Source organism: Patagioenas fasciata, chromosome 12, assembly GCF_037038585.1.
Source record: "Patagioenas fasciata isolate bPatFas1 chromosome 12, bPatFas1.hap1, whole genome shotgun sequence".
NCBI lineage: Eukaryota > Metazoa > Chordata > Aves > Columbiformes > Columbidae > Patagioenas > Patagioenas fasciata.
Window position 1 is genome coordinate 18952476 of NC_092531.1, and position 24722 is coordinate 18977197.

The 24722-nt window shown below is 39.2% G+C and overlaps 1 protein-coding gene across 4 annotated transcripts in view; it reads right to left on the minus strand.

Moving 5' to 3' along the window:
* MCTP2 (multiple C2 and transmembrane domain containing 2) overlaps positions 1-24722 on the minus strand; it is a 104709-nt gene that overhangs the window by 43039 nt on the left and 36948 nt on the right. For all 4 annotated transcript variants that reach the window (XM_065847658.2, XM_071814001.1, XM_071814000.1 and 1 more), the window contains 7 exons: positions 20809-20995; positions 19824-19917; positions 16539-16641; positions 14443-14545; positions 5295-5396; positions 4176-4250; positions 3255-3374 (listed from right to left, as the gene is read on the minus strand). In XM_065847658.2, coding sequence (XP_065703730.1) covers positions 3255-3374; positions 4176-4250; positions 5295-5396; positions 14443-14545; positions 16539-16641; positions 19824-19917; positions 20809-20995 — 784 coding nt within the window. The remainder of the gene's footprint in view (positions 1-3254; positions 3375-4175; positions 4251-5294; positions 5397-14442; positions 14546-16538; positions 16642-19823; positions 19918-20808; positions 20996-24722) is intronic.

Below are 24722 nucleotides of genomic sequence, written 5' to 3' on the forward strand. Positions count from 1 at the left end.
ACGTTTCAGTCAGGACACAACATATCAAGTTGAATAAAGAGATAAATATATTAAAATTAAATAAATGGAGTAGAATGGCTGAAGAGCTTTCTAGTCTCAAAAATCTACAGTTCTCCCCAAATCCTGAATTGATGGAGAACACATGGGCAAAGTTTAAGGTCTCTCTCAGTATATGAACACTATTAACTCTACAGGCTACTTTTTCCACATGTGGGAATATTCCTGATATTCCCAGGCACACACAAACATGTGTGCCCATTTTTCACACTGGACTAATGATGAAATGTTCATTATAAACAATCCAGAAAACCTACGTGTGACTCTTTCCTCCGACCCAGAATGTTGTTTTCTCTAGAATTTGTGTAACACCATTTGCACCAAATCCTTTGTGCGCAGGGTAAACGTCACCAAAAGTGAAATTTTGCTTTTTACCTCATGGCCCTTTCAACCTTCATTCCAAAGCCTCTAAACCAGAAAAATTCCTGATTTTACTTGTGCCTGAGCAGGGTCAATCAGTGTCCTCTGTGTCTATACAAATAAGTCAGGTTAAAAGTTATCAGATTAAAATTGCAGAATGCTGATGAAAAATATGATTTCATTTTTATAGCAAAAAAAATTTTAATTTACTCACATATTTTTGGCTTGTCTCCTCTCATCATTACAAACTAATAAAGAAATTTAGCTTGGGATGATGTATCTTATAAATGAGAAAACATGGTGATAGCATTTTTCTTATTCACTTGTAGGGTCCTGCCTGTACTGTCTTCTCTTTCCTCCCTCTTTATCCTTTTTTCTATTCTGCACCCAGAGATAATGTCCTTGTCACACCCTGGAGCTGCCAGCACTAATGGGGAAGGAGGTGCTCCATAATGAAGACTAAAACAGGAAGGTGTAACGTATCATGTCTTCACCTATTGCCAAACTCTGATGACATCACAAATATTTTCTTCTCTCTGGCAGTGGCTTTTGTCTGACTGCTTAAGAAATCTGATTATACTATCTGCTTGTCTTCCCCCTCCCTCCCTTTATTTCTCCTTGGAGGATGGGGCATGGGCTACCTGTAGAAGGAAACCAAGGGCAATACAACAGGGGAAGGGGGTCCTTGGGACCACCCAATCTCTGTGTATCACATGGAAGTTATGTGGAATATGGTCACAATGGTTACTGTCAGTGGCCCAAGGGACAAAGTCTGTAAGGAAAAAAAAAAAGGTATTTTATGGTTTGAGGGCCTGGCTGGTCCTTAAGCTACCAGTCATGGTTTCACAAACACAGCCGAAAAACAGGTGAGAAATTTGTGCATCTTCCTCACCTCTGGTGTTCAGTGTCAGCTACAGGCAGGCTGTCAATAAGGACAATTTTGGTACAGGTTAAATTGATACAAAACTAGCTACTGGAGGTATATAAATACTGCTTGCTGGGGAATAACGATTTAAAAAATGTGGTATCGCGTATACCTTTTATTTAACCTACTAAGGATGGATTTTACACACAGATTAGGGCAGGGAAGGATGTTGCACCTACCACGCTGTGTGCTTGTTTTCAATATTAAGAACATACACACCAAAATAGTGAGAGAAAGATACATAATTAGCATTTCAAGTGCCAGTGCTGAATTATTTCCATGTGGAAAAAAGTCAGACAGACTTAAATTTTGATTTGTAGAACAAACCTGCAGTAATTGTTGTTAGAGTCATGTATTTTTATTCCTTTGCAATTACGCACTTTCATTCAGAAAACCAGTATTATGATATCCAGTAAAGATATTAATAATCTGGAACTTGTAACCTGCTCATCCTCCTTTCCACTAAGAATCAATTCCTTTTTCTGTAGACCCACTTTCCCACATTCTTACTTTTCTGGCTCTCCACCATTTCCAAACTTTCCCCAAGTCTAGAAAAACTGAACTTCACAGCTATAATTTCACAAGTACCTCAGTGCAAAATCTCTTAAGTATGTGCCTAGATTCTTGTGGAATGGTGATGGTAGGATGTCAGCACTGGGATTTTACTTATGTCCCTCTCTTTCCAGCCCCAGCATCCATGATCACCAGATTCCCTTGCACACAACCACAGAGCTGCCTTGCACAGCTGTACTTGCTTTAGCAAGGAGCCTCTGCTCTGCTTTCCACCACCAACTCTAGATATCATCTAAATAAGCTTCAAGCAACAGGATAAAAAAAATACAGATAAAAGACCCTCTTGTCCTACCTACTCTTACATGCCAGTCATCCCTCTAACCTGCAGGGTGAAACAGCTGCTCTGTCTTTGCTCTGGAGCTTCTTTTAGTCAAGGACGGTCCACTTTACTCATCTACAGCAAATACACTGTGAAGTGTTTCCTCAAAAGAACCTTTAAGAGACTTACAATTCACAGACAACAGAAGGTGGAGAAAAATCTTGGAGATGTGGCTGTTATTTTGCTTAATAAACACTCAACTCAAAATCTTTCTTCCTGCATGCTGGACCACCACAAAATGATTTTGCAACCTTTAATGGCATGCCAAACATTTCAAGCATGAAGAAAACGTCACACCACACAATAAAAAGCAGGCAAAACCTTTTTGTGTTTGAGTGGATTATGAGAAAACTGCAAACAGGTTGTTTACTACCAAGAGGAAAAAGGAGAGACCTGAAAAGTGGGATAGGCAGGTGGAGAACTTGGCTTTTTGTTCACAGAGAGCAGCAGAACTCAGCCTTTTCTCTTTTTTTTTTAATCTTTAAAGCAACATATTATTACCATCAAGAGAAGATATTTGCAACAGTTTATGTCAGAGCTTCTTACACGCCATAGGGACATGGGCATAGCCCGCACAGATAACTTGCAGGGAAGTGCTGCCTCATTGCAATGGAGGATGGAAGGAACAAACCCATCATCTCACTGAATCACCCAAATCAAAGGCATCACCCTGCATCACTCTTTTGGCCACCACCTCTCTCCTTTCGTACCACCTAGCTGCCATGGTTAAAAATAAAATAAATCCAGAATCATCACATGGTCACAGCCTTTGCAGGGTGGCATCACCCACCATGGGCATCCTCAGTGCAGGCTGGTAAACACCTCTGCACCAAGGGAAGAAAAGGCTATTCCTGAAGATCTAATTTCCATGCCCATCAGGCCCACCATGGCCCAAAACTGCCTTGAAACCCACAGCCCTGCAGCTAAAAACCATCAATAAGAACAAACGATTAAAGGCACAGTAACATACAAGATCTTATATCACTTCGCCTCATGCAATAAAAGAAGAAATGCACTTACCACAAATGCGATCACACTCTTTACCGTGGACTCCCAGAGAAAGCAGCTCCGAAGGAATTGTATTGTATTCCATATTGCCATGGTGATTTTTTTCACGCGATCAACATTTCTTGATAAGATCTGATAAATATTGAGTGGGAGGAAGGGAGGAGAAGAGGAGTTTAATCAAACACTCTAGTATTCTACTACTGCTTCAGAAACAGGGATAATTTAAGCTACGAATGCATGTCAGGGCACATATTACAAATAAAGCCTCTATTTCAGAGACACACTGCAGCTCCTGTCTGTTTTCCCATCACACCCAAACCTTCCAGATTTTCCTCATCCCTTACAAAAAAAACAGGTATTGATGCCAAAACTAAATAAAACAGTAAAACAAACCTACCTACATTCCCCTTCAATTCTCAAAAATATACCAATGCCTCAGGACATGGGCCAGAGAGAATGGAATCAAAACACTGAACCTCTTCTACAGGTTTTGGACTGGTCCATAGAAATAAATAGGGAATTTTAGCCTCATTATAGGGCATGTTTATTTAAAATAAAAGAAAAAAAATAAAGGGATAATGGCAATTTGTCTAAAATCCTATGGATTTTTTAAATAATTAATTTAGACTTAGTTTCTTCCTTCCCAAAGGAGGGAATGAGGCTCTCATTGAGCTTTAGGTGCTGCGAACAATGCAACATCCACAGTAATCATTTTTCCCACTTCGAAGCAAAAAGCCGAACTATTGATGCAAACTAGATCAGAAAGCAATTTCATGTTAACACAAACAAACCTTTTCATATATACCGAAATTCAAAGAACTTACACATGTTCAGCATTTTATGCATAAACAGGTTTTGTTCTTGCAGCCATGCTACAGCAATTCAAATCTTTCCAAAACAGATGTAAGAGCTTAGCCTAGACATGATATTCACCTTTTTAGAAAATTTGCGGTGCTCCTCAGTGAAGCGCTTCTCTCGGGGCTTGAATGTTCTAATACTTGCTTTTACCTAAAATAAATAAATAAAATTTAAGATTTGGAGTTTTGAGTTCATTATTTCGGTTTTGTATCATCAGTCTTGACGATGATGATACATCTTTCAGGATCTTTCACTCTTCCCAGCCTCCATGGGACTTAGGACCAGCTGCTAGGAAAAGCAGGGATAAGTTAAATTGGGCAAAGCTGGACTCACTTCAGCAAGAGCAGAGCTGTAGTGCAGCCCACATTTGCCTTAATAAATTGGATTTAACTCGGTAAAAGGCTGTAGGGCATAAACAATTGAGACTAACTCAGCCACCTAACCACTATGTGCACCGTGTCCATGCCTCATTAATTTTCCTGTCAGTGCCCTGGGAAGATAATATCGTGGGTCAGCTTTTTTGGGGAGAAAGTAGGTGTTGCAAATAACGTACAATAATCTAAACATTAAGTCCTTTTTTAGCTGTTGCAAATTAAACTGTGGCATACAGTTACCAGCATCTCCTTCCTAAGGTAGTTGTGGTCACTGTCAGTCCAAAAATGCCCCGGCATTGTCCGATCCCCCTGGAGAGGCCATCACAGAGCTCTGATATCCCAACACTTCTTCATCCATGGCATGAAAGGAGGTTGTAGCATGGGGAGTGTTGGTCTCTACTCCCAAATAGCAAGTGATAGCACAAGAGGAAATAGCTTCGAGTTGTGCCAGAGGCAGTTTAGTTTGGATATTAGGAAAAAATTCTTCACAGAAAGGGTTGTCAGGCATTAGAACAGGCTGCCCCAGGAAGTGGTGGAGTCACCATCACTGGAGATGCTTAAGAGACATATAAATGAGGTTCTCAGGGACACGGCTTAGTGCAAGAGTTAGATTACGGTTGGACTCTATGATCTGAAGAGTCCCTTCCAACCAAAATGATTCCATGACTCTATGAAACACCCCTCCACCACCAGATGCAAATAGGTCGGAACATTTCCAGCTTGGCTCTTGGTTTTTAAAGCATTATCCCTCACCCTTGCCCTTGTAGTTTCACACATTTCTTACACCAGTGATAAGCAAAGAGAAAATGTTTCAACTTACAGGATTAAATAGGACATCTAGCTCCAAGTAAATTACTCCTTTTGAAGCATGTTCCAAGTCTTTATTCTTCAGCGTGTAACAACTTTGTTTACCGTTTCTAATCTATAGTTTGGGGAGAGAAAAAGCATCAATATTTTCCCAGCTGTAATTCACAATATAATTTAAAGACACTACAAACAAATAAATAACTAAATAAATTGCAAGCACAAAAAAACCCTCCCCAAACCCTGCTAATATGCTCGGAGCCTGAAATACAAAATGATCGTTGGATTAGAGACCTATAAAATTGCAGATTAAATCTCTTATGGTCCAACTTTAATTTACAGACCTTGTACTTTATAGTAGAGCAGTGCACACAATAACCAGTCTGAAAATTCTGCCCTGGAAGCCAGTGAGTTGATGGGAAGTAATCAGCCTCTGTTATTACAGGTTTAAAATGGGATTTTTCTTCCAAAGTTCAGGAAAAGAGCCACAAACAACAACTTACCTGCCTATTGCACACTCCAGTACACAAACCCACTTCTTAATGCTTAGTTTATTGCAAAGTTGTCAAATTATTACCCAGGAAACAAACACAATCCAAAGAAATTAATCAGCTTAAGTGGAGCGAATGCTAATGTAACAAATGTTCAAAATTAACTAATTCGTGTAAAAGACTTCTCCCCCCACCTCACCCCTGAATTTCAATACCATTTCTATGCTCTAATCTGCCGGTTGGCTCTGTCACATTAAACGTCTATTAAAAAAAAGCAACAAACCTCTCTTACCATTTTGTAAACTATTTGGCTCAAATCAAAAGCATTCTCTCTTCAAAAAGTGATGGCAGAAATGTATTTATTATACACAGTAGGATATGTATTGATTAAACATTTGGCTTTTTAGGAAGCAGACCAGTTAATTCTAAACAGCAGTAACATAAAAAAACTGCAGCTTACCAAAAAGCTACATTCAGGGACTGTAATGATCAAAGATTAAAGATAACGGAGGAAATTTGGGGGCATGAAATTGCAACCATATTTAAAACGGCTATTGCTGCTCTGGCATTTAGAAGAGGCACTCATATAAACCATGGTAGAAACGAGTAAGAGAGGGGGAAAAAAAAGCATAATGGGAACCAAGTGACTTCAGGAGACAAGCAAAGGTCATTTTCCTTCCCAATATTGTTCCAACCCTTCTGCACCAAATACCTCATCAAAGGGTAGATAGGATTTCTGGGTAATGGTTGAAAGGGAAGAGGGTTCTCACAAAAAACAACTTTGCATCTTCAACGGTGTCGAACCAGAACTCCAGCTTTTACTATGTTCTCATCCAAAGCTTTGCTTAACAGGATGCTAGGAGTTAGGCAGGCATATGTGGTACTGATTTAATAACAATAAATAATAACACTAATAGGCACTGCACTAAATGGATCACAAAGTGCCTTTGCTTTCTCTGCAAGAAAGGACACGTAGGGTTGGAGTTGGTGGTAAAGGATTCTGCAGCTCCCAACAAAGGGACAAGCAAAGAACTATTTTGAAGACCAGCAGGCTCAGATATCCTGCAGCCCAAAAACAGAAGAGCTGCTGAAGTGGCTGCCCCCTCTTTTAGGGCCAAATGGACTGGCACCAGAAGGTCCTCTGGTCAACTGCCACATAGAGTGCCCATCATAAAGGATTCTGCTATTTCAACAGTTTGTTTCCACCCCACCTCAAGCAAGGGTAAAAAATAATTTTAAAAGCCACCAAATGAAAAGAAACCAAAATGTATTTGGAAAGGTTTTGTTCTATTTCCCAAATTAACTGAAAAATTGCATGGTAGAGATACAGGCCCAGAAGGACGTGCTTTGAGGTTATCATCCCTTTGGTCCAAAGGGATGCCACAAGCACCAGGTTTCAACTGAGCTTTGATTCATGGACTGTCCTGTAACAGGGTAGAAGGTATGTTGTTCCCAGTGTGTCTGCAGAGATGTAGGTGTCCAATACATATCACAGTGTCATAATTCTGGATTCTCCATAGTTATTAATTCGAGGACTGAATTTCCATATATTTCAGCTACACATATTTCTCATAACATTTCATCCTATTGCCCTAGGAACAACAACTGTTGGAAAGTTTTCTTTATATTCCTTGGGATATGCTTTTTTCCTCATATCTTTCAAGAACATAACCAACAAGGAAAAAAATGTCACATGCTGCTAAATTGACAGAAAAAGGAAGAGAAATGATGCCACTACTGAGAAGGTCTGAACCTGATATCATGGTGTTCTGCACTCAGAAAATGCTTCCGACATTGGGGAAAACACTATTTTTTAAGAGCTGAATCAAACATTTTGGGTGGAGCTGCAGGTGTGTTCACACCATAAGTTTCAAATAGGCAAGAAACAGCTTCCACGTCTTTGAAAATGGGGCTTATTTGCCACTTGGGAAACTTTTTAAAATGATGTTGTTATTGTTGTTGTTGCTATTTTAAGACTGAACAGGGTAGAAAGTAAAGCAGTGCAAATGCAGTTTTACAGTCAGCTTCATTTGGCATCTTTAATTTTAAGTGTTTGACTTGTCTGGTAAAAGATGTGTGATTGTGCAATTATAACTCAGCCCAAGACTAAACATTCATACAGATATCCTCACTTTCGACCTCCTTCAGAGCCAAAAAAAGAGCAACAGAAGAACAACTGGCTACAAAATGGCATTTCTGCATTGCATTTCTATTTGGATTAAAAAAAAAAAACAAAACACACAAAAATAAATACCTGCAAAAAAAAAAGTATAAGAATAATAGCTTTTGCAGTTTGGGCAACGTGCTAAGCCAGTGCGGTTCAGCAGAAGGTGTAGGGTAATTCTAACACCCATGACTGCCTGGAGATTAGATCGGTGGCATGTCTCAACTGTGCCCAGAAGAAAACATCCAAAATAGCTTTTAATACTCTGTATTTTCATTGCATGCTGTTCTTGGGCCAGAGTTCAGATTCTGTTCAATGTCTCCCTCCATCTCAAGAGACAGCCAGTCATATTAATTTCATTTTGGATCTATTTCTTTCTCCTTTCTGTGTACTTTTCCCTAGTTTCTGCTGTTCACAAAGACTGCTTAAATGCCTTGCCAAGCTGTGGAATAGGTGAGCAGCCAGGGATGGGTTCCTAGGATGAAACTAAATGTCAGGAAGATCCAATTTCTTCTATTGTCCAAACACATTTTGCTATGTACCTGATCCCACACACATTTCAGTCAATCATTATTCCTGATAGTTGTGTCTAAAATAGAATATCTTTCTCATGAAGATTGACATCCACGTATGGGAAAATGGAAGGGAAAGAAAGGAATATTCAAATTAAATGCGAAAATATCTGCAGGTGAGGGCCTTAAAGAGACATAATCAATATTATTCCTTTATTGATGTTTTATATCCTCACTGAATATTAATGCCTGCATTCTCTGAAAGCTTCTTAATAACATACAACATACTGAGGCTCAGTCAGCAACCAAGACAGCCCATGTCCATATGATTAACATGAGGACAGCAGTGCCTACCCCAGCAACATGCTTCATTTTGCAAGGTCACCATCAGAAAACCTCCAAAAAAGCGTCAGGATTTTTATCCCATGGGAACTGCTGATATCTGAGGCGTTTTCCTGTTCTGAATCACCACACATCAATATTTTCACAGAACTCATATATTCTATACCACAGTCCATTCTCTACACAGAACCATGCAAAGGAAATTTCAAGTTGGAAGAAAAGACAGAATTCTTTGTACATTAAGTATCTGGACCTTCAGAGGCAACTTCTGGTGGTGCTTTACCTGAAGAAAATATTGAAGTACATGAGACCACCGTACAGTCAAGGTCCAAAGTGCACCGGGTTCCTTTCAAATGAACGAATATATTTGCTAAGTTCTCTGCACAGATGTCCCCAGTAAAACAAATGTGACTAAACACAGTATTGATGTAGCCAGCCAATGCTAAATCTATTAAGCAACAACCTTGTGACCGCTTGGGAATTTTAATGAAATAGCGAAAGCAGAGATTGATATGACACAAAACACGGAGAAGACAGGACCCTTACACAGCAAAGGGTGTTTTTTCATTGCTCTTGTCTCAAAGAAATATGGTTTAGTAGCTTTCTTTTTTCTTAACATTGATTTTAAGAAAACTTCACTCTGTATCCTACTTTGATGCAGATTCAATGTCATATATTGATGACCTGCCAGAAGAACGCTGGGTTAAACCTCTGTACATCAACACCCGTGACGTGTGGAAAGGGTAATGGCTACTCTCCAAGGGTAATTCATCTAAAGCATTTGGGAACCTCTGATATTCCTCCTTGAGCTCATTGCTGATGCACAATGTCATACCATTTGCCCTGAATAACATAAAGCTGTCCTGTAATAGACACACACCTACTCTAATCAAAGGACATATTTCCCCAGGAAAAGGTGAAAGCAAGCCACATATTTGATCCACCTGGACATGAATAAAGTGGGGGTTTTGTTTCTCCCTAGTCTTGTAATATACCTCGATTCAATTTTGTACAAAATGCCCATTCGTCCATCCCAAAACTCTTTGCCTCAAACATTTCACTTTAAACAACCTTCTGTGGGATCCAAAGTAGAATGGAAAATTTGGGGTTCTGACAGAGGATTGATATCCAAAGACCAAAGGGATATGGAGCTGATGGTCTCAAAAAAAAGCATGCGGCCACACCAGAGCTTCAAGGCAATCTGAGGAAGAGCTGAAAACCCTGGGAGCACAAAGATCCCAGGTCATACTCAAGAAAAACATTCCTGTTGATACTATTTCAGTGAGTAGCATGCTAGGAAGAGAATTTAATTTCAGAAACAAGATTTCATTTTATTTTGGAAGAGATGTGGGGTTTCTTCCCCATTCCAGAATTTCTGTTTCATGATAGCGACAAATGTCAGAACTGAGGACAGCACTCCACAGCTGCCCCTATTGCATAGATGCAGTATTTTCACTTTTCTCAAATTTTAGAAGCTTTCTCCTGGAAAAGGCTACGCACTCATGGTCAAGTGCTAAGTGATTACAATGGTCAGGTGTCTGCTCTCTGAATCCAGGCCATGTTTTAGACAATTAAGCTTGCGAAAGTCATACTGTTTGTTTTCACTGTATCACTGGCTACTGACCTTGCTTGGCACTTGAAAACATTTCGTAGACCTGTTCCTGTTTGCTGAAAAAACGGGTGCAGCTGAAGACTACTCCGAGCTGATAATTCAGCATTCCAGTATACAACTCTTCACTTGAAGGCCTTTCTACACAGGGGTATTTGATATACTCTGCTTTCAAACACATTGAAGCACACTATATGCTTGCTCCAATGTCTCTAATAACTTGCAGCCTTCTAGGAGACCGGAGTCTCAGGGAAGCAAAACAAAAAAGACAGGCCCTCACAAAGAGAAACAGGGCTGCTTTTACTAAAATCTAGGGTACAAAGGAACACAGAGATGGAAAGGACTACTTTGATAATTAGTTCAAGTCCCCCAAAAGCTATAAAACTTCTAAACCTATCAAACTCCTTTCTGGAAGCCAAGAAGTTTTTGCCCTGCTTCTCCATTCCCCAGGATCTTCTTCAGTTTCTAGCACAAAAAGCTTGTTCTGCTTGGTGCTGTAAATGGTCTTTCATTTCCCATTCTCTGAGAAAGTGATCTGCCTCTTGGCCTAAAGTTTGTGCAAGTCAGACTCTATAAGCCACTTTTGGCAAGAGTGATCCATTTTGCTGAATATCTTGGTAGCACTAATCTCTGCCTGTTTCAGTTTAAATTCTGCTTCTGTGAATGTGGCTGGCCAAGAGCTCTATTGTAGATGAGGTCTCTTACACAGGGCGACAGTGGGTTGACAAAAAGAAGAGCGGGAGAAAGAAAAAGTACAATAGGTCAAATAACATGGAAAAGCTAAAGGTATAATGCAAGTCAATAACAACTTCTTTCCCTTTGTCCCCCAAATTCAGTGTACTGCTACCAAAATCAAGGTCTTTACAGTGCATTATTAACAGAGCTGTACGAGAAACAAAGTGAAATGTGTATTCATCCAATATCTTCATCATGTCTATCAGAAGAATGTGAACTTTGCAGCTTTATTCATCATCTGACACCTTAAAACTGTTATGTTATGTTTCTTATTTGGTGCCTGAAATAAGGCGAGATCACAGTCGAGGATGAATGGAAAGCATAAGTAATTTCACTATCTCTGAATTTTCGTGCAGTAAGGTTATTTGTGTGTTAACGTGATGATGAAGGTGTACACATGTTTGCAAAATGTCAGTGTAAGACTTCTGAACACATTTAAACCAAAATTCGTTGTCAAATTAATTAAACATTTCACATCCCTCTAACATATACTTTATTCAAGGCAATTTTTCATCAAGAAAAGAATCTAGTCATCCATGAACAATTCCTGAAGTAAACTTACTTCATGTGCTGACAGCTCACAAGTCAAACTTGTGCATTTTTAACAGGGGGGGGAGGAAGGCACTTTCATTTTCAAAAGGGAATTTAATGCAAGGTAAATATTAGGCCCGATTACCTAGGAGAAATTAAACCTATATGATTTGTAAGGCTTCCTTGAGTCTTAAACTATTGTTCTCTTTTAGCATATTTATCTAAATGGTTCAAAGGATACATTCAAATTTATAGTCAAAATGACAACATACGTCGAAATTCCCATTTCAAGAAAGAGAGCTTAGAAAATTGCAGTTCTCTGTCTGAGCAGACTAAGTTAATAGGTGCAAAATGTTTTTTAATCAGAAGCAGAGATGAATATATTTACACTAGATTTGACTGAACTAGGAGGCAGAGAAGTTTAGACAGGAAGGAAGAAGATCAGTTGGCAAGGGAAAGCATAAACAATTTTCATTTTATTTTTTTTTGTCTCAAACCTTGGACAAAAAAAACCCCTACGCTGAATAGTTTGGACATTACCACACACATGCACTCCCCTCCTCTGCCTTGTTACATGCTTCCTGAGGGATACTTGACAAATGCCTATAAAATCAACAGAAAATCCAAATCTAACATCTTCTCACTGTGAGCCCACACAGCCTGCTGCCGATCACACAGACCATTTGGCAAGCGCTGGATCTGCAGGAGAGCAGCTGCTCCAGCCACTCTCTTCCAGGAACATCAGAGATACGAGAACTTGGGGAAAAATTAACAAAGTGATCAAAAATGGAATAAAAGATGCTAAGAGGGTTTTTTTTTTTCCCCTCCTGTAAACATCAGATCATCCTCCATGCCCAACTCACTCTAACATTGTTCTAAAACTAGAGAGATTGACAACTCAAGTCACTAAAACAGACAAACAACCTAAAATATCCCCAGCCTCAAACAGAACATGCAGTCTGAACCACAGAGGGAAGAGGACTGCAAAGCACACAATGGTGTGTGGGGCACCGAAAGCCCAGTATTTACTCAAGTTTCTATAGATTGGGCTCTTCTTATCCCCGAATTGCAGGAGTTCCTCTGTTCTGGACTCCAATATAACTTGAAAAGAGCACACGGTGGATGAAAATAAACACGCTTTGTTGAAGAGATTCAGAAGCCACATTGCTTTTAATTCACATACACAAGAAGTACACTTATGTAGACAAAATAACAACAAAACTGGAACACATTGGCGTATTTCTTTACCACTATAAAGCATTCCTTAGGTTGGGATCATATCCTCTAAGCCAGTTGGAGAGTTTTCTGGGCAGTTTATTATTTATTTGGAAACATCAAATATTTGCAGTTCCCCTCTCTGACCTTCATTGGTCCCTTACCTAAACTATGCTGACTCTGCAGCGTTTGTATGGCTCCCTTTGATCAGATGGGATCTTTCCTTCCAGAAACCTCCAATTCGTCCAATCTCTGCTAGGACAGAGCCCCACTAACCTGCTATTGCAATGCTGCCTTCCCGCGGCAGCCCATCTCTAGAACTCAAATTCAAACTCTCACCTTACCGTGAGAGATGTGTGCCAACCTTTCTGCAGAGGTGAAGATGCTTACGCAGAGATGTTTCAAAACAATACTGCAACTATAATTTCGATCAGGATTCACTGGCTGCCTATTTGAGAGCACTACGACCCACAGCATCACACTGTGCATTACTGAAAGCGTCTCACTACCGCATGGATCACTTGAATCATGTTATATATTGCAAGCATGAGTGTTTATCCAGGGCTCAGTGCATAAATACCTGTCGCACCCTCTCCTCTGCATAGCGAACCTACCGCCTCAAAACCCAAGGAAACCCCCATGCTTACAGTTAAACGTGTTTTCATGAGCACAAGAGTCCCGTGGTGTTTCCAGCCTCATCGATTTAATAAAAGACACAGCCTAGAAAGTTCTTCTCAAGCTTTACTACAAAAGTTACCAGAATCTTCTATGCTATTTCACATACGCATGGAGCTGTTCACATTCTTTTCATCTGGTTTACTCTATTACCCCCAGCCTTGTTCCAAAATTAATATCAGTCTTTCCAAACACAAAGCTGCTTTCCCTCCATTTCTCTATTAATGTTTTTTAATGACCCTCTTATGTTCCCCTCTCTCTAGCTTGGCCTTTTTGACCATTTCTGAAAAAGCTTCAACTCTCCTTAATCTCCAGAGCAACCACTTTCCCCTGAGCTCACTTTGTTTCCAGTTTTGATTTTACACTCCCATGGTAGCGCTCACTCTTCACATATCTGTTTACAGAACAAAAACCACCCATCTTTAAAAGCACTATGGAGTAGAAAACACCCCTTTTAGGTAATTTTATCTGGCTGTGCCAATAACAACAGCTATCTCTAGTCAATCCTACTGTGATGTGCAATTACTTTCTTGGAGTAAAAAGAAGCAAAACAGAACAAAAGACATGCTTAAAACCTTACCTTCCGAAGATGATGTGGAAACATACAGAACAACTCAATTATGTTTTCAGACCTACATGGCATATAGTACTGATGAAGTACAGACACTTGTGCAATTTTCTTTCCAATCAACCAAATTCATACTAAAATGGGTTGGCAATGCTCGTTACGCTAAGGAAAACTATAAACACTGCCAACTAAGGCATAGATAGATCACAAAACCTCTTTATTTCTAAATCTGTGTTGCTTTGTGCTACAGGGAAAAGAAATGCCTCTCCTTCCTAGCAAAACCGCCAACATTTGAATGATATACGTGGCAAAGGAAACTTACAGACAGCAAAGGGATGGCAACTTTTCCAAGGAAATCAGGGGGTTTGTCTCCATCTTCATCAAACACTGTCACTTCCAGAACATCATGAATATCTTTAATAGGGCTGGAACAAAAAGTGTAGACACATTAAAAACAATAATATTTGATACACATGCACACAGTCTCCTCCACAAAGATCTGAGAATACTGTTTTACTAATTAAGTTTGTACTACCTTGGAGTATCAAACTAGCATTTAATTCAATTCCCCCCCAAAATGAACCAAATGATGAGTATTCCCTGAGTTTTCCGCTCATGTTTCAGTCCCATAACTAGGGGAAGAAAATAACTACCAGACAGTGACTTTTTTTGGGCATCAATATTGATGCAAACAGCGTAGAACTCAGCTCTCCAACAGACAAAGCTCTGGTGACTGGAAGAGGTTAAGGGTTGAATTCAAAACCACACTTCAGGGCATTAAAGAAATAATTGAAGAATCAAAACTTATGTAACTTCATTTGACTTGAACAATTATTGAACAATTATCCCCCTTTTAAGGTACTAACAAAACCAATTGCTTACAAAAAAAACCTAAAACACCTAACAACCCCTGGTTGTCCCTCTAGCTAGCAGGTGTAGCACATTCTGTGATGTGACCCGGGCACTAGTGGCAGCCAAACCACCATGAAATGCACTTTTTCCAAGACATTATGGTTTTAAAATACATTGAAACCTGTCACTTTTGCAACGATACTTCCATATTCCTCTCCAAGCTGTTATCATTTTCCATATGATATAGTTACCGGTGGTACAAAATACTAAAATCCCACAGAGACACACACAGATACATGTGCTACAGAAAATCCAAATATGATGGAAGGGCTCTCTGGTGGTATTGAGCACTCCAACTGAAATGGATTCATCTACTCAAAACAATCCCCTCTGCTCCAAAATAAATCTAAATAATCAATAGCTTTTAAGGTGCTTAACTGAAGTTTTTAAAATGGCCAAAACTCTAAGGAGAGATGTGAGAGCCTGACTGGCTCTGCAGCTCTGGTGCTTGCATTAGCCATGCAACAGTAATAAAGTTAGAGAAAGTCCACAGTTGACCTTTCTGAGACCCACAGGAAGTATAGAGGCAAACTCTCTTTTTAAATTAAATAATTTTGGATTCTTATTAGATCTATTTTGTTGGCAGAACATCCGACAAGAATCATCTGCTGGCACAATCTCAGAATAAACAGTGATGAGTAGAAACTTCTTGAGAACAGACAAAGAGAAAGGACTCCAACAGACACACATTCAGCTGCAGCCATGAATTAAACAGAAATCTGGCAAGGTACCTCTGTCAAAGAGATCAGATACTTTGTATTGTGTTCGCATCCAGCCCAGTGTTTACGAATGTTGCATTTGTAAGAAGTACATAATTCTCAAATTGTTCTTCCGGTGGACAGATGCAAATGTTATAAATGCTCCATTGCCACCCCTCGCCTTCCTTGCCACACACTACTACAGTCTTGGAACCAGTTATCTCAGTTATTCACAAAAACCAAGATTAAAAAGTTGTGCTGTCAAAAAGCAGCACCTAAATTATCAATTTGTTATTAATAAAGTAACCAAAAAAAGAGAATACTTTGATTTCCATAAGCATTTAAGATCCTATTTTGGGCTACTCTGTGTTTGACTAGTTTAAATTCAGAAGATATACCAGGAGCAACGTGAGCTCTAATTTTCTTCTTACTTACAAATTAAACAAGGATTCTAGCAGGAAACATATTTTATTTTAAATTATGAAAAATGTAGGCATGGGTATCTGGTCTTTACATTCTGTTATATTACCTCTTGGATCCAGCTATGACTCCATTATGTCTAGTCGTGATTCTTCCTATAAATATCACAGTAATTTTTCTTTTAATGACTTCTATTAATAAACTCCACGTAAGAACTAGTAAAAGGCAAAAGGCTTTAATTGAGTTATATTTGATATTTCTCCAACATCCACCCTGACTGTGACTTATCTTCAACTTGACCTTTCTATTTTCCCAAAGTCAATAGCTTTTCCAGTTAAGCTGCTAACTGTTTGGTATTGCAGCACGCGTTCAAAAGCAATTCACTTACAATGTGAAAACTTTGTTCCACTCTGGATTGAGGTTCTTGTAAACGGTGTGTGTTTGAAGACTGTCGTTTCCCAGCTCTAATACACAGAAAGGATCACTTTTACCTAGGGAAAGATCAGATTGAGGAAAAAATAAAAAAGAAAAAAAATGAAGTGGATCAGTTGTTATATTTAGCATGCACATGCTTTCTTTGCAGTAGGGCTGAGGAAGTGATGGGTCAAATAGAAGTAAGATCCATTAAGACAACTGCAAATTGCCTTGTTTTGATGGAATGATTTGCTAAATAAACAATATCTCCCATGCAGCCTCAGTTCTAGAAATTCGAACATACATACCTTAACTCTTTCAGGTGGCTTCACTCTAATACCTGATTTAATTGCATCTTCAGTGCTCATGTATAACTCAGGCACAGACACTCCAGCCTAACTGTTGTGTAGGCAACTCAATGACACCAATGCAGCAATTTAGATAGCACACAAACAAGATATTCGTGCAAAAACTGTCTTTTTCTTCATGCTTATTTTTGGTATTATTAGTGCAAAGCTCGTAAGTTTCTTACTCTGAGAAGTTTCTAAACTAAACAGGAACCTTTTCACTATGTAAACAGTGGATATTAACTAGTCAATATTGGTAAAGTTTAAAGACCACGTGTATTACTGGAATCTATTTGTCTGCTCCTTTTCAGCTTACATTCCCATTCTCCGATAAGTGTGGAAAATACATGTAGCCTTTTGGAGAAACTGCTTGAAATGCAAACTAGTATATGCCAAAAACAATCCCACTGTATAATTTGGTATTCTGAATGCTATTTTTTGGTCAGTGAGCAAATGCAGTGTTTGAGGAGAACTCTCATGCGTACACAGAAAACGTCCAACACAGCAGAAAAAGTCATTTTCACGTCAACAAAACTATTACCTAGGAAAATAAAAGTATGAAAGGCTCAAACTGTGCTAGCTGTGGCTGAAGAGCTTCTACATACCTGATGTATCTGTGTGGAAAGTAGCCTAAAATTTACATCAAATGGAAAACATGGATTTCGAGACACTGTTCAAAGCCAAAGCAGATACTACGCTGCTTTCTGATAGCTGTTATCACAGTAGGCTAAAAACTTGGAGTTAAAATCTATAGTGCCAATGTATAATGAACTGACAACAGAAATCCCAGTCACACCGAAATCCAATCTTTATTATGGGGATAAGTAAAAATGTACTAGGTGACATTATACTTGTCATCAGATGATTGATCTGCAGAGGTTCACTCACCCAAGACTTGTGACTGCTGCGGGACAGGACCAGGAGGGAACGTTACCTGCTTGTACTGCTCCTCTATTGACCCTTGGAAATCTTTGTACCTCTTATTGTCTCTGTGATTTTCCCTTTATCAGATTTGTAGCTGGACTTTGAATTTACTTTTATCAATAACAGTAAATCTGAGCAGTCTCCCTGGCGATGCAGGAAATATGGCACTGCTCTAGGAGGGCTCTATTATGGAAGCCCATAATTGCTGCACTAATCATTTATGAATGGCTCAGAACAGATAATTAATCTTTATGTCTCTCATTTCACGATCAGAAATTATGCTATTTTTACCTAAAATGGCTGCATCCTTTTGCAATTTGGTGGGTCTATTACAGCATAATACCAGGATATTTTCAGCACTGCCATTGAAAAACAATTTGTCATTTGCTTCATGAATCAGGCTCAAAGCCTGGGTTATTTTGAATATAATGACAGACTGAGTAACCTTTTACTTAAGCAGAATTTCATTCTGTGCTATGCACGAGGAATGTGTGTCACATACTCTGTATGAAAAGTCTTTAAATTGCAGAATCAAGAACCTGCGTGTCTCTTCCAATGTTCATTATCCACCCACGTGCTCCTGTTTAAGTATTGAGGGAAAGGGGGCCAAATCCATCACTGATGAAAACGCATTAGCACCAGTGAAGTTTTCCAAGGGGTAAATAACCTGCCAGGCTCAGCTCCTTCCTGGGACACTATCTATATTAAAACCTCACATGTTTCTAGATAGCCCCAGCCTTGCTATTTGTCAAAGGTTTTGCTTTGCTGTGGTACAGTCCTTATCAAGTTTGTCGGTAAGGTGCAGTTACACTCCTAAATTCCTATAGATGTATACGTTATGCCAGTTTAGAAATGCATTTCTCTACAAGCTACCTTTTGTTATTGGCAGGTGTTTTGTTTGTTTTCAAATTAAATTCTTCAGTTCTTAAAAGTACTGCTGTCTGCAGTAACTGTTGGGGTTTTTTTCCAGTGCAGGGTTAAGCAGCAAATTGAAACTGAAATTGTGTTGTGACTAATCTTGAGCTTTCTCCTTTGGTCCTGATTTTAGAAGCAACATTCCCTTATGTTACAATCTCTTCATGAATATGAGGGAATGGGGCAAAAGTGTTTTCTCTCTAGCACCTCTCCTGCATTTATCAACAAGTTATCTTAAAAAAATGACTGTCAGCAAATATACAATACACAATGCTGTGTCTGTGAATTACAGGCTGCTGCAAGTTACAGAGGGGAATTAAAACTTCTCCAGAATCCTGGAGAAGATGATAAAAATAATGATATCCATGCAGTCGCTACAGAGAAGTATCAACTCCCTAGAGCTTCCCTGGAGAAACAATAAAAAAATTGTATTTTTAAAAAGTATTAGTGTCCACTGCTGTTGGGACCAAGCACAGTTTGAGGTACAGCTCAATGGAAAAATCCATCCTTTTCTTGGAACATCAAAAAGATCATCCCAAATAGAAGTCTCAAACAAGCTGTAGGAGATACCATCACACTCGCATCCCCATCGCTGGTAAACTTTCTTTTTCGGGTGACAGCCTGCAGCACCACCCAAACCCACACACTCAGCACTGTGTCAGATGCCCCCAAAAATCTTTCAAGTCTCATTCACAATCTCACAAGGCACCCGTTAAAAGACGGGGAGGCTGCTTTGCAGGCACCATCACTTTATATCAACTCTTATTTCACATATTCCTACTGCAAAATACAACAGCATGCCATGCTAAGTGCTGAGTTATTGGCCACACCATTCAGATCTGAACGAGAAAACAAATCTTCATCCACTGGACCTTCCCACTTACTTTTGGGAGTCAAAACATTTGGGCATCTCGGCTCCCTGAGGGAGGCTTCACCACTGGAGGAATGATGAGAAATTTACTTTTCCTTGATCAACTGACAGTACTGCACAAAGTCTACGTAGCACTCGCAATACATTATGGCACTCACAGTATATTATAGCATCATATGCTTGAAAAATAGAGATAAAATACCTGAAAAATCTGCTGCCAGTAGGTCCACTGCCTTTAAAACTTTGACTTGTAAGAAACCAATGTCCTTTATGTCTCGAAAGGAATTCTTTATATTCTGCGAGGAGGGAAGCATAAAGATGTATTTTGGTTTTAATTCGGTAAGAAACAGAAAATATTGAACTACTAAGTGACTTACATTTTTATATCCATCACTATTTCTTCAGCATTTCAGTTCAGCAGCTGATAGACCCAAAATACATCTCCACTATTCCCAGCCTCACTGCATCATGACCCCGTGAGTTCACAACTTCTCAAACTACCTGCTCCTAAGGAAATTCTCCATTCACATAAATTACACCTTAGCTTTACGGTGGAGACTGAGAGTAGCCCTGCATGTTTATGCAATTATCATCTCTTAACTACAACAGAAAATGGGACATAGGTAGATGTGGAGAGGCAGCATGGGTCAGGAAAGCAGCATCCTCAAATTGGGAGTGGGGAATCTGTGCTCAAAAGTAGCTTTGATTTGTGGTGTTCAAATTCCTTGTGTCTCCGTCTTGCACCCCATTTTACAGAGACACACACTCATTCTTTCTTGCCCAGCTTTTGAGGATTAAAGCGTGGAGGCCATCATAGGGTTTCATCTTCCAACAGTTCCAAGTCCAGAACATGTCCTTCTCGAAGGAAGAAAGAAACCTAAGTATACTAGGATTTCTCCATGATATTCAGCGTGTCTCATTCCCCGTGATAATATCTTGACACAATTCAAGTTTGCAAAGAAAAATATTAGTTTAAAACTCATCAAATACAAGCAGACAAATTGCCTGGGTCTATCTGCCCTGTCAACCTCGTTGTCATTCTAAACATAATAACTATGCCATGTAATAGTTTTCTCTCATAGGAGATATGTTATTATGACTGGATAATTTTTTTCCTGCAATTTTGACTACTTTCAAAAATAAAGGAGAAAAAAAAAAAAAAGAAGAAAAAAAAAATGCAAACTCACATAGCGCTGTGCAATCTGTTGCCGTTCACTGGGGTCTCCCAAAGGGCAGACGCACAGATCAGAGATGGACACTCCTGTACATGGGGCAACAGCAACCAACATTAACAGGGACCCTGGGTGTTTTTCCAGAGGCAGTTCTAAGCAATTGGTCTGCTTCATCGGCAGGGCAGTAATGTCAACTTGGCACCTAGAATGACATTGCCGAGGATTAATATGAAAAAAGAGCTGGAAAAGGAAAAAATAAAGCAACATTTATATTGATTTCAGTAGCAAGCAGGCACCAAAACTTCTTGCTTGTTCAGGATGGAAAGAATGCAAAAAAAAGGCATTTCAAAATCAAACATGGGAAACCAATTAGCCAGTTTCTATTGCACTTACTGTCAAGTTTTGCTTTCTGGTTCACCTACTAGTAAGCAGAGGTAAAAGGTTTGGGCTGCAAGTACAGTAGGAAAATTTAACTCTGGTCTGCCTCACTTCCCCTCTAAAATCCCCCAGTGCCTTCTGATGGATTTGAAACACAATTTTATTTCACCTGGGGAAAAAGAAAAGGGGCAAACGCAAAATTTAAAGCATTAGCCTAAAATAGATTAGTTTCTTTAAAGTCACATACTCCATTTTATGCTACATTATACTGTATGCCCCAGTCTCCTTTACAAGCCTTACTAGAGCTGCATTTTCAGAGTACTGTTATATTTCCCAAAGGGAGGGATTATCTTAAAAGTCTCCCCCCACGCTTGGTACATAGTATGTATCATTAACCTGATACTTCCTCCAAAAGATAAGGAAAAAAGAGAAATATTCATAAGGAGGCAATAATAAAAGACAAATATGGGCTAAAGCAGAGAGAGATCACTAGACAGCCGGTTAGATGCAAAAGGAGCGGTCATATGCAACCAAAAGCCTAATCACTTGGCTCGGCTAAATGCCTTCTACTTAGAAGTCCAGTAAATGGAGTGGAACTTTTTTGAACCTCTGTGGGTCTTGGCTTTCAAGAACAGGCCAAACAAAAGTTACAGATGAAAAAAAAAGGAAAAAACAAAAATAAGGAAAGGGAAGCTTTGTTGCCACAGTGCAAGGGGAGACACATTCCTCAAAGGGACGGCAAGCGGATGATGGAGAGCGAGGACTTTCGCTCCGCTTAATGCCTGCCGACAAGTTTTTATTTAAACTAAACTTGCTAAGGTGTTGTCTTAATAGGCTAAAATTCCACAGGGTTCCCCCAGGTGGGTTTCTTCTGGATAAATGGTGCATGTAGTGTTCCTGATTGATCCCATTCCAGTAGTAGAGCTGGAGCGGTTTATACCCATCTGCTATAAATTGCATGCTTTCCGCTTCTTAACAGCCTATTTTCTGTGAATGCTAAGAGGAGTGAAAAAAAATAATCCCAAAACATTTCAGGCTGAAAACCCAAGAAGCTGTGTTATGAACTAAAAGCCATTGCTCTGATGAGTTTGTAAGTCATCCAGTAGCTCCGTATATTAAAACACAGCTCTTTTTGTGAGCACTTTCTGACCAAAGTCAATGGGGATGACTTTGCTTTAAGTGTGCTCTTCACTATTCACCACACTGAACATACAACAGGTTGCAAGTTTACTCTTATTAACTGCTTTCAAGTGCTTTGAAAGAGAAAGAAAATAAACCAGGAAGAGTACTAACACTGTTTGGCACGTAGGCTGCCTCTCAACACAATTTCCAAGTGTGAGAGGTTGCATTGCTATGCCCAGACTCTTCAAAAAGATATGACAAGAGAAGATACAGCAGAAAAGAAAACAAAACACATACACACACAAAAAAGGCAAGCATTTGAGAAAAAAAGACCTTATCACTTCCATGTTGGAGGTCAACATCACCTTGGCTGCATTAACACAGTTACTTCTCAGCAGTTTTACTGATACTTGAGGTATCAGTGTAAAAGGGGGAATGTATTGTTGAGTTCTTGTCTTGGTTTGGGTTTTTTTTGTTACAGATGAAGAAACTAAAGTAAGGAGAAGGTAAAACTCAGGGTCACCCAGGCAATCTGTGGTTCAACTGGCAATACAGGCCACGTCTCCCACATCAGCGTTTCATACACCACCCACTCAACACTGTCCACAGCTACAAAGAGCTGCAGTTGCTTTTCCATGGAGTAAGACAGAAGAGACAACGGTGCATCTCCCACCAACAGATAAGCTCAGACATATCTTGTATCTCACAGGCAAAGTTAAATATAATTCCAGCTTGTTTTCATAAATTGGAATTGTTTTTCTTATTAAAAGGATTTCATTAGCCAAAGGTCAAATAAAAAAATCGAGTATAAGGGCACAGGGGTAGGAGGGATGCACATGTGGAAGGGAAAACAGCAGGAGGTAGAGTATAAGCATTTCTTCCTCAAATCATGTCTGATTTCCATGCAAACTAACTTTCTTAAAACATCTGTGTTCACTCAAGGTGATGGTATGTCTCTGTATTTTCTTTTGAGGAACTGAAAGGAAAAATCCACATTTGCACTTGCAAATGGCAAAAGGCTTAAGAAAAACAAAAATTTGTTTCATTTAGGTTATACAAAATAATTGATCAGACTGCAAAGCATGCAGCTTAGTAAAACAATTAGACATTCAATTTGCTGTCTAAATTCAGCAGTTTCCACATAAACGCCTCTATACTATTAAAATGAGTCAAATGATTTCCAAACTAGTTCCAAGTCCTCCTGAAACAGAAACTCTTCTTTTCCTTCTTTCTCAGGTTTCTATCTGCAAGATCTTATTACGGACAATTATTTCACAGGGAAGTGGTAAGATACTATGGTGATGGGCACAGTATAAAACTAATGGAGATAATCCACTTTTTGCTCAAAAGTTGTAGATCTGAATGAAAGGGGCAAAAATCTCAGATTAAATTCTGAGCATAGTAATCCTATTTCAGAACAGGATAGCTCTGCTAGTTGTCATCTTTTGCTACATCACATATTAAACTCAGGTATAAGCTTTCACACATATGGCTATATACATGGCCTGTCTTTAGGAGACACAGTTCTGTAAGTTGAGTGCATTGTGCACGCAAATGTATAACTTTTTTTTTCTAAGCCACAATTAATTAAATACTTTCCTTCCTCCTCTTGATCAATATTGAGGTCTACACCTCTATATTAACCTCTAGTCCTGTAGAGAATTACACCACAGCTTTAGTTTTCATTTAAGACTCTTCTTTTGACTTACGGCCCTCATCTTCATTTCCCAAACTGTTTTGCCCCACTCTTTCATGCATTTTGCAGGGAAATATTACTTGAGAACAGTAAATCTGAGGTTAAATTATTTGCTTCACTTTATCAGGGAATCAAATGTTAAAGTTTCACTAGCAGGTGCTGATATTAGCCTCTTACCAGCAGCCATGGAGTTGGATTTTATTACCCAATCCACAGTTCATAAAATTATGGATAAGTATCCTTAAATATACAGAAATAAATATGGACAAATCTGCACACAACATTGTGATTTTTTTTCCCCTGCAAATCTTGAAAGCCCTTTGCAAAAGAGGTCAGAATCACGATCACAGTATACGGTATGATGCATCTATGATTAATACTAGAAAAGGAATTTCAATTGCCACAGGTGTCAGGGAGACAATTAATAAGGTCTTATTCTGACTTATTCTACCGCTAAATTTTGGTTATTTGATTCTTCTATAGCTTGGGGAAATTTAAATCAAAGGTTTGGATGCAGCTATAGTAGATTTCACTGCTCCACCCCAACAGCATTGCCTTTAGAATCAGGATTGTTTCTTGTTCCAAAGGCACCGTTTCCTGCCGGCGTTCATCATAAAGATATCGGATGCACTCCAGTCTCATAGCTCACGGCTTAAGTCTTGCAATTTTTGTAAAACCTCTTTCCTGAGGTAAACGCGTGACGAAAAAAACTCATACATTCTGCAGGTTCTCT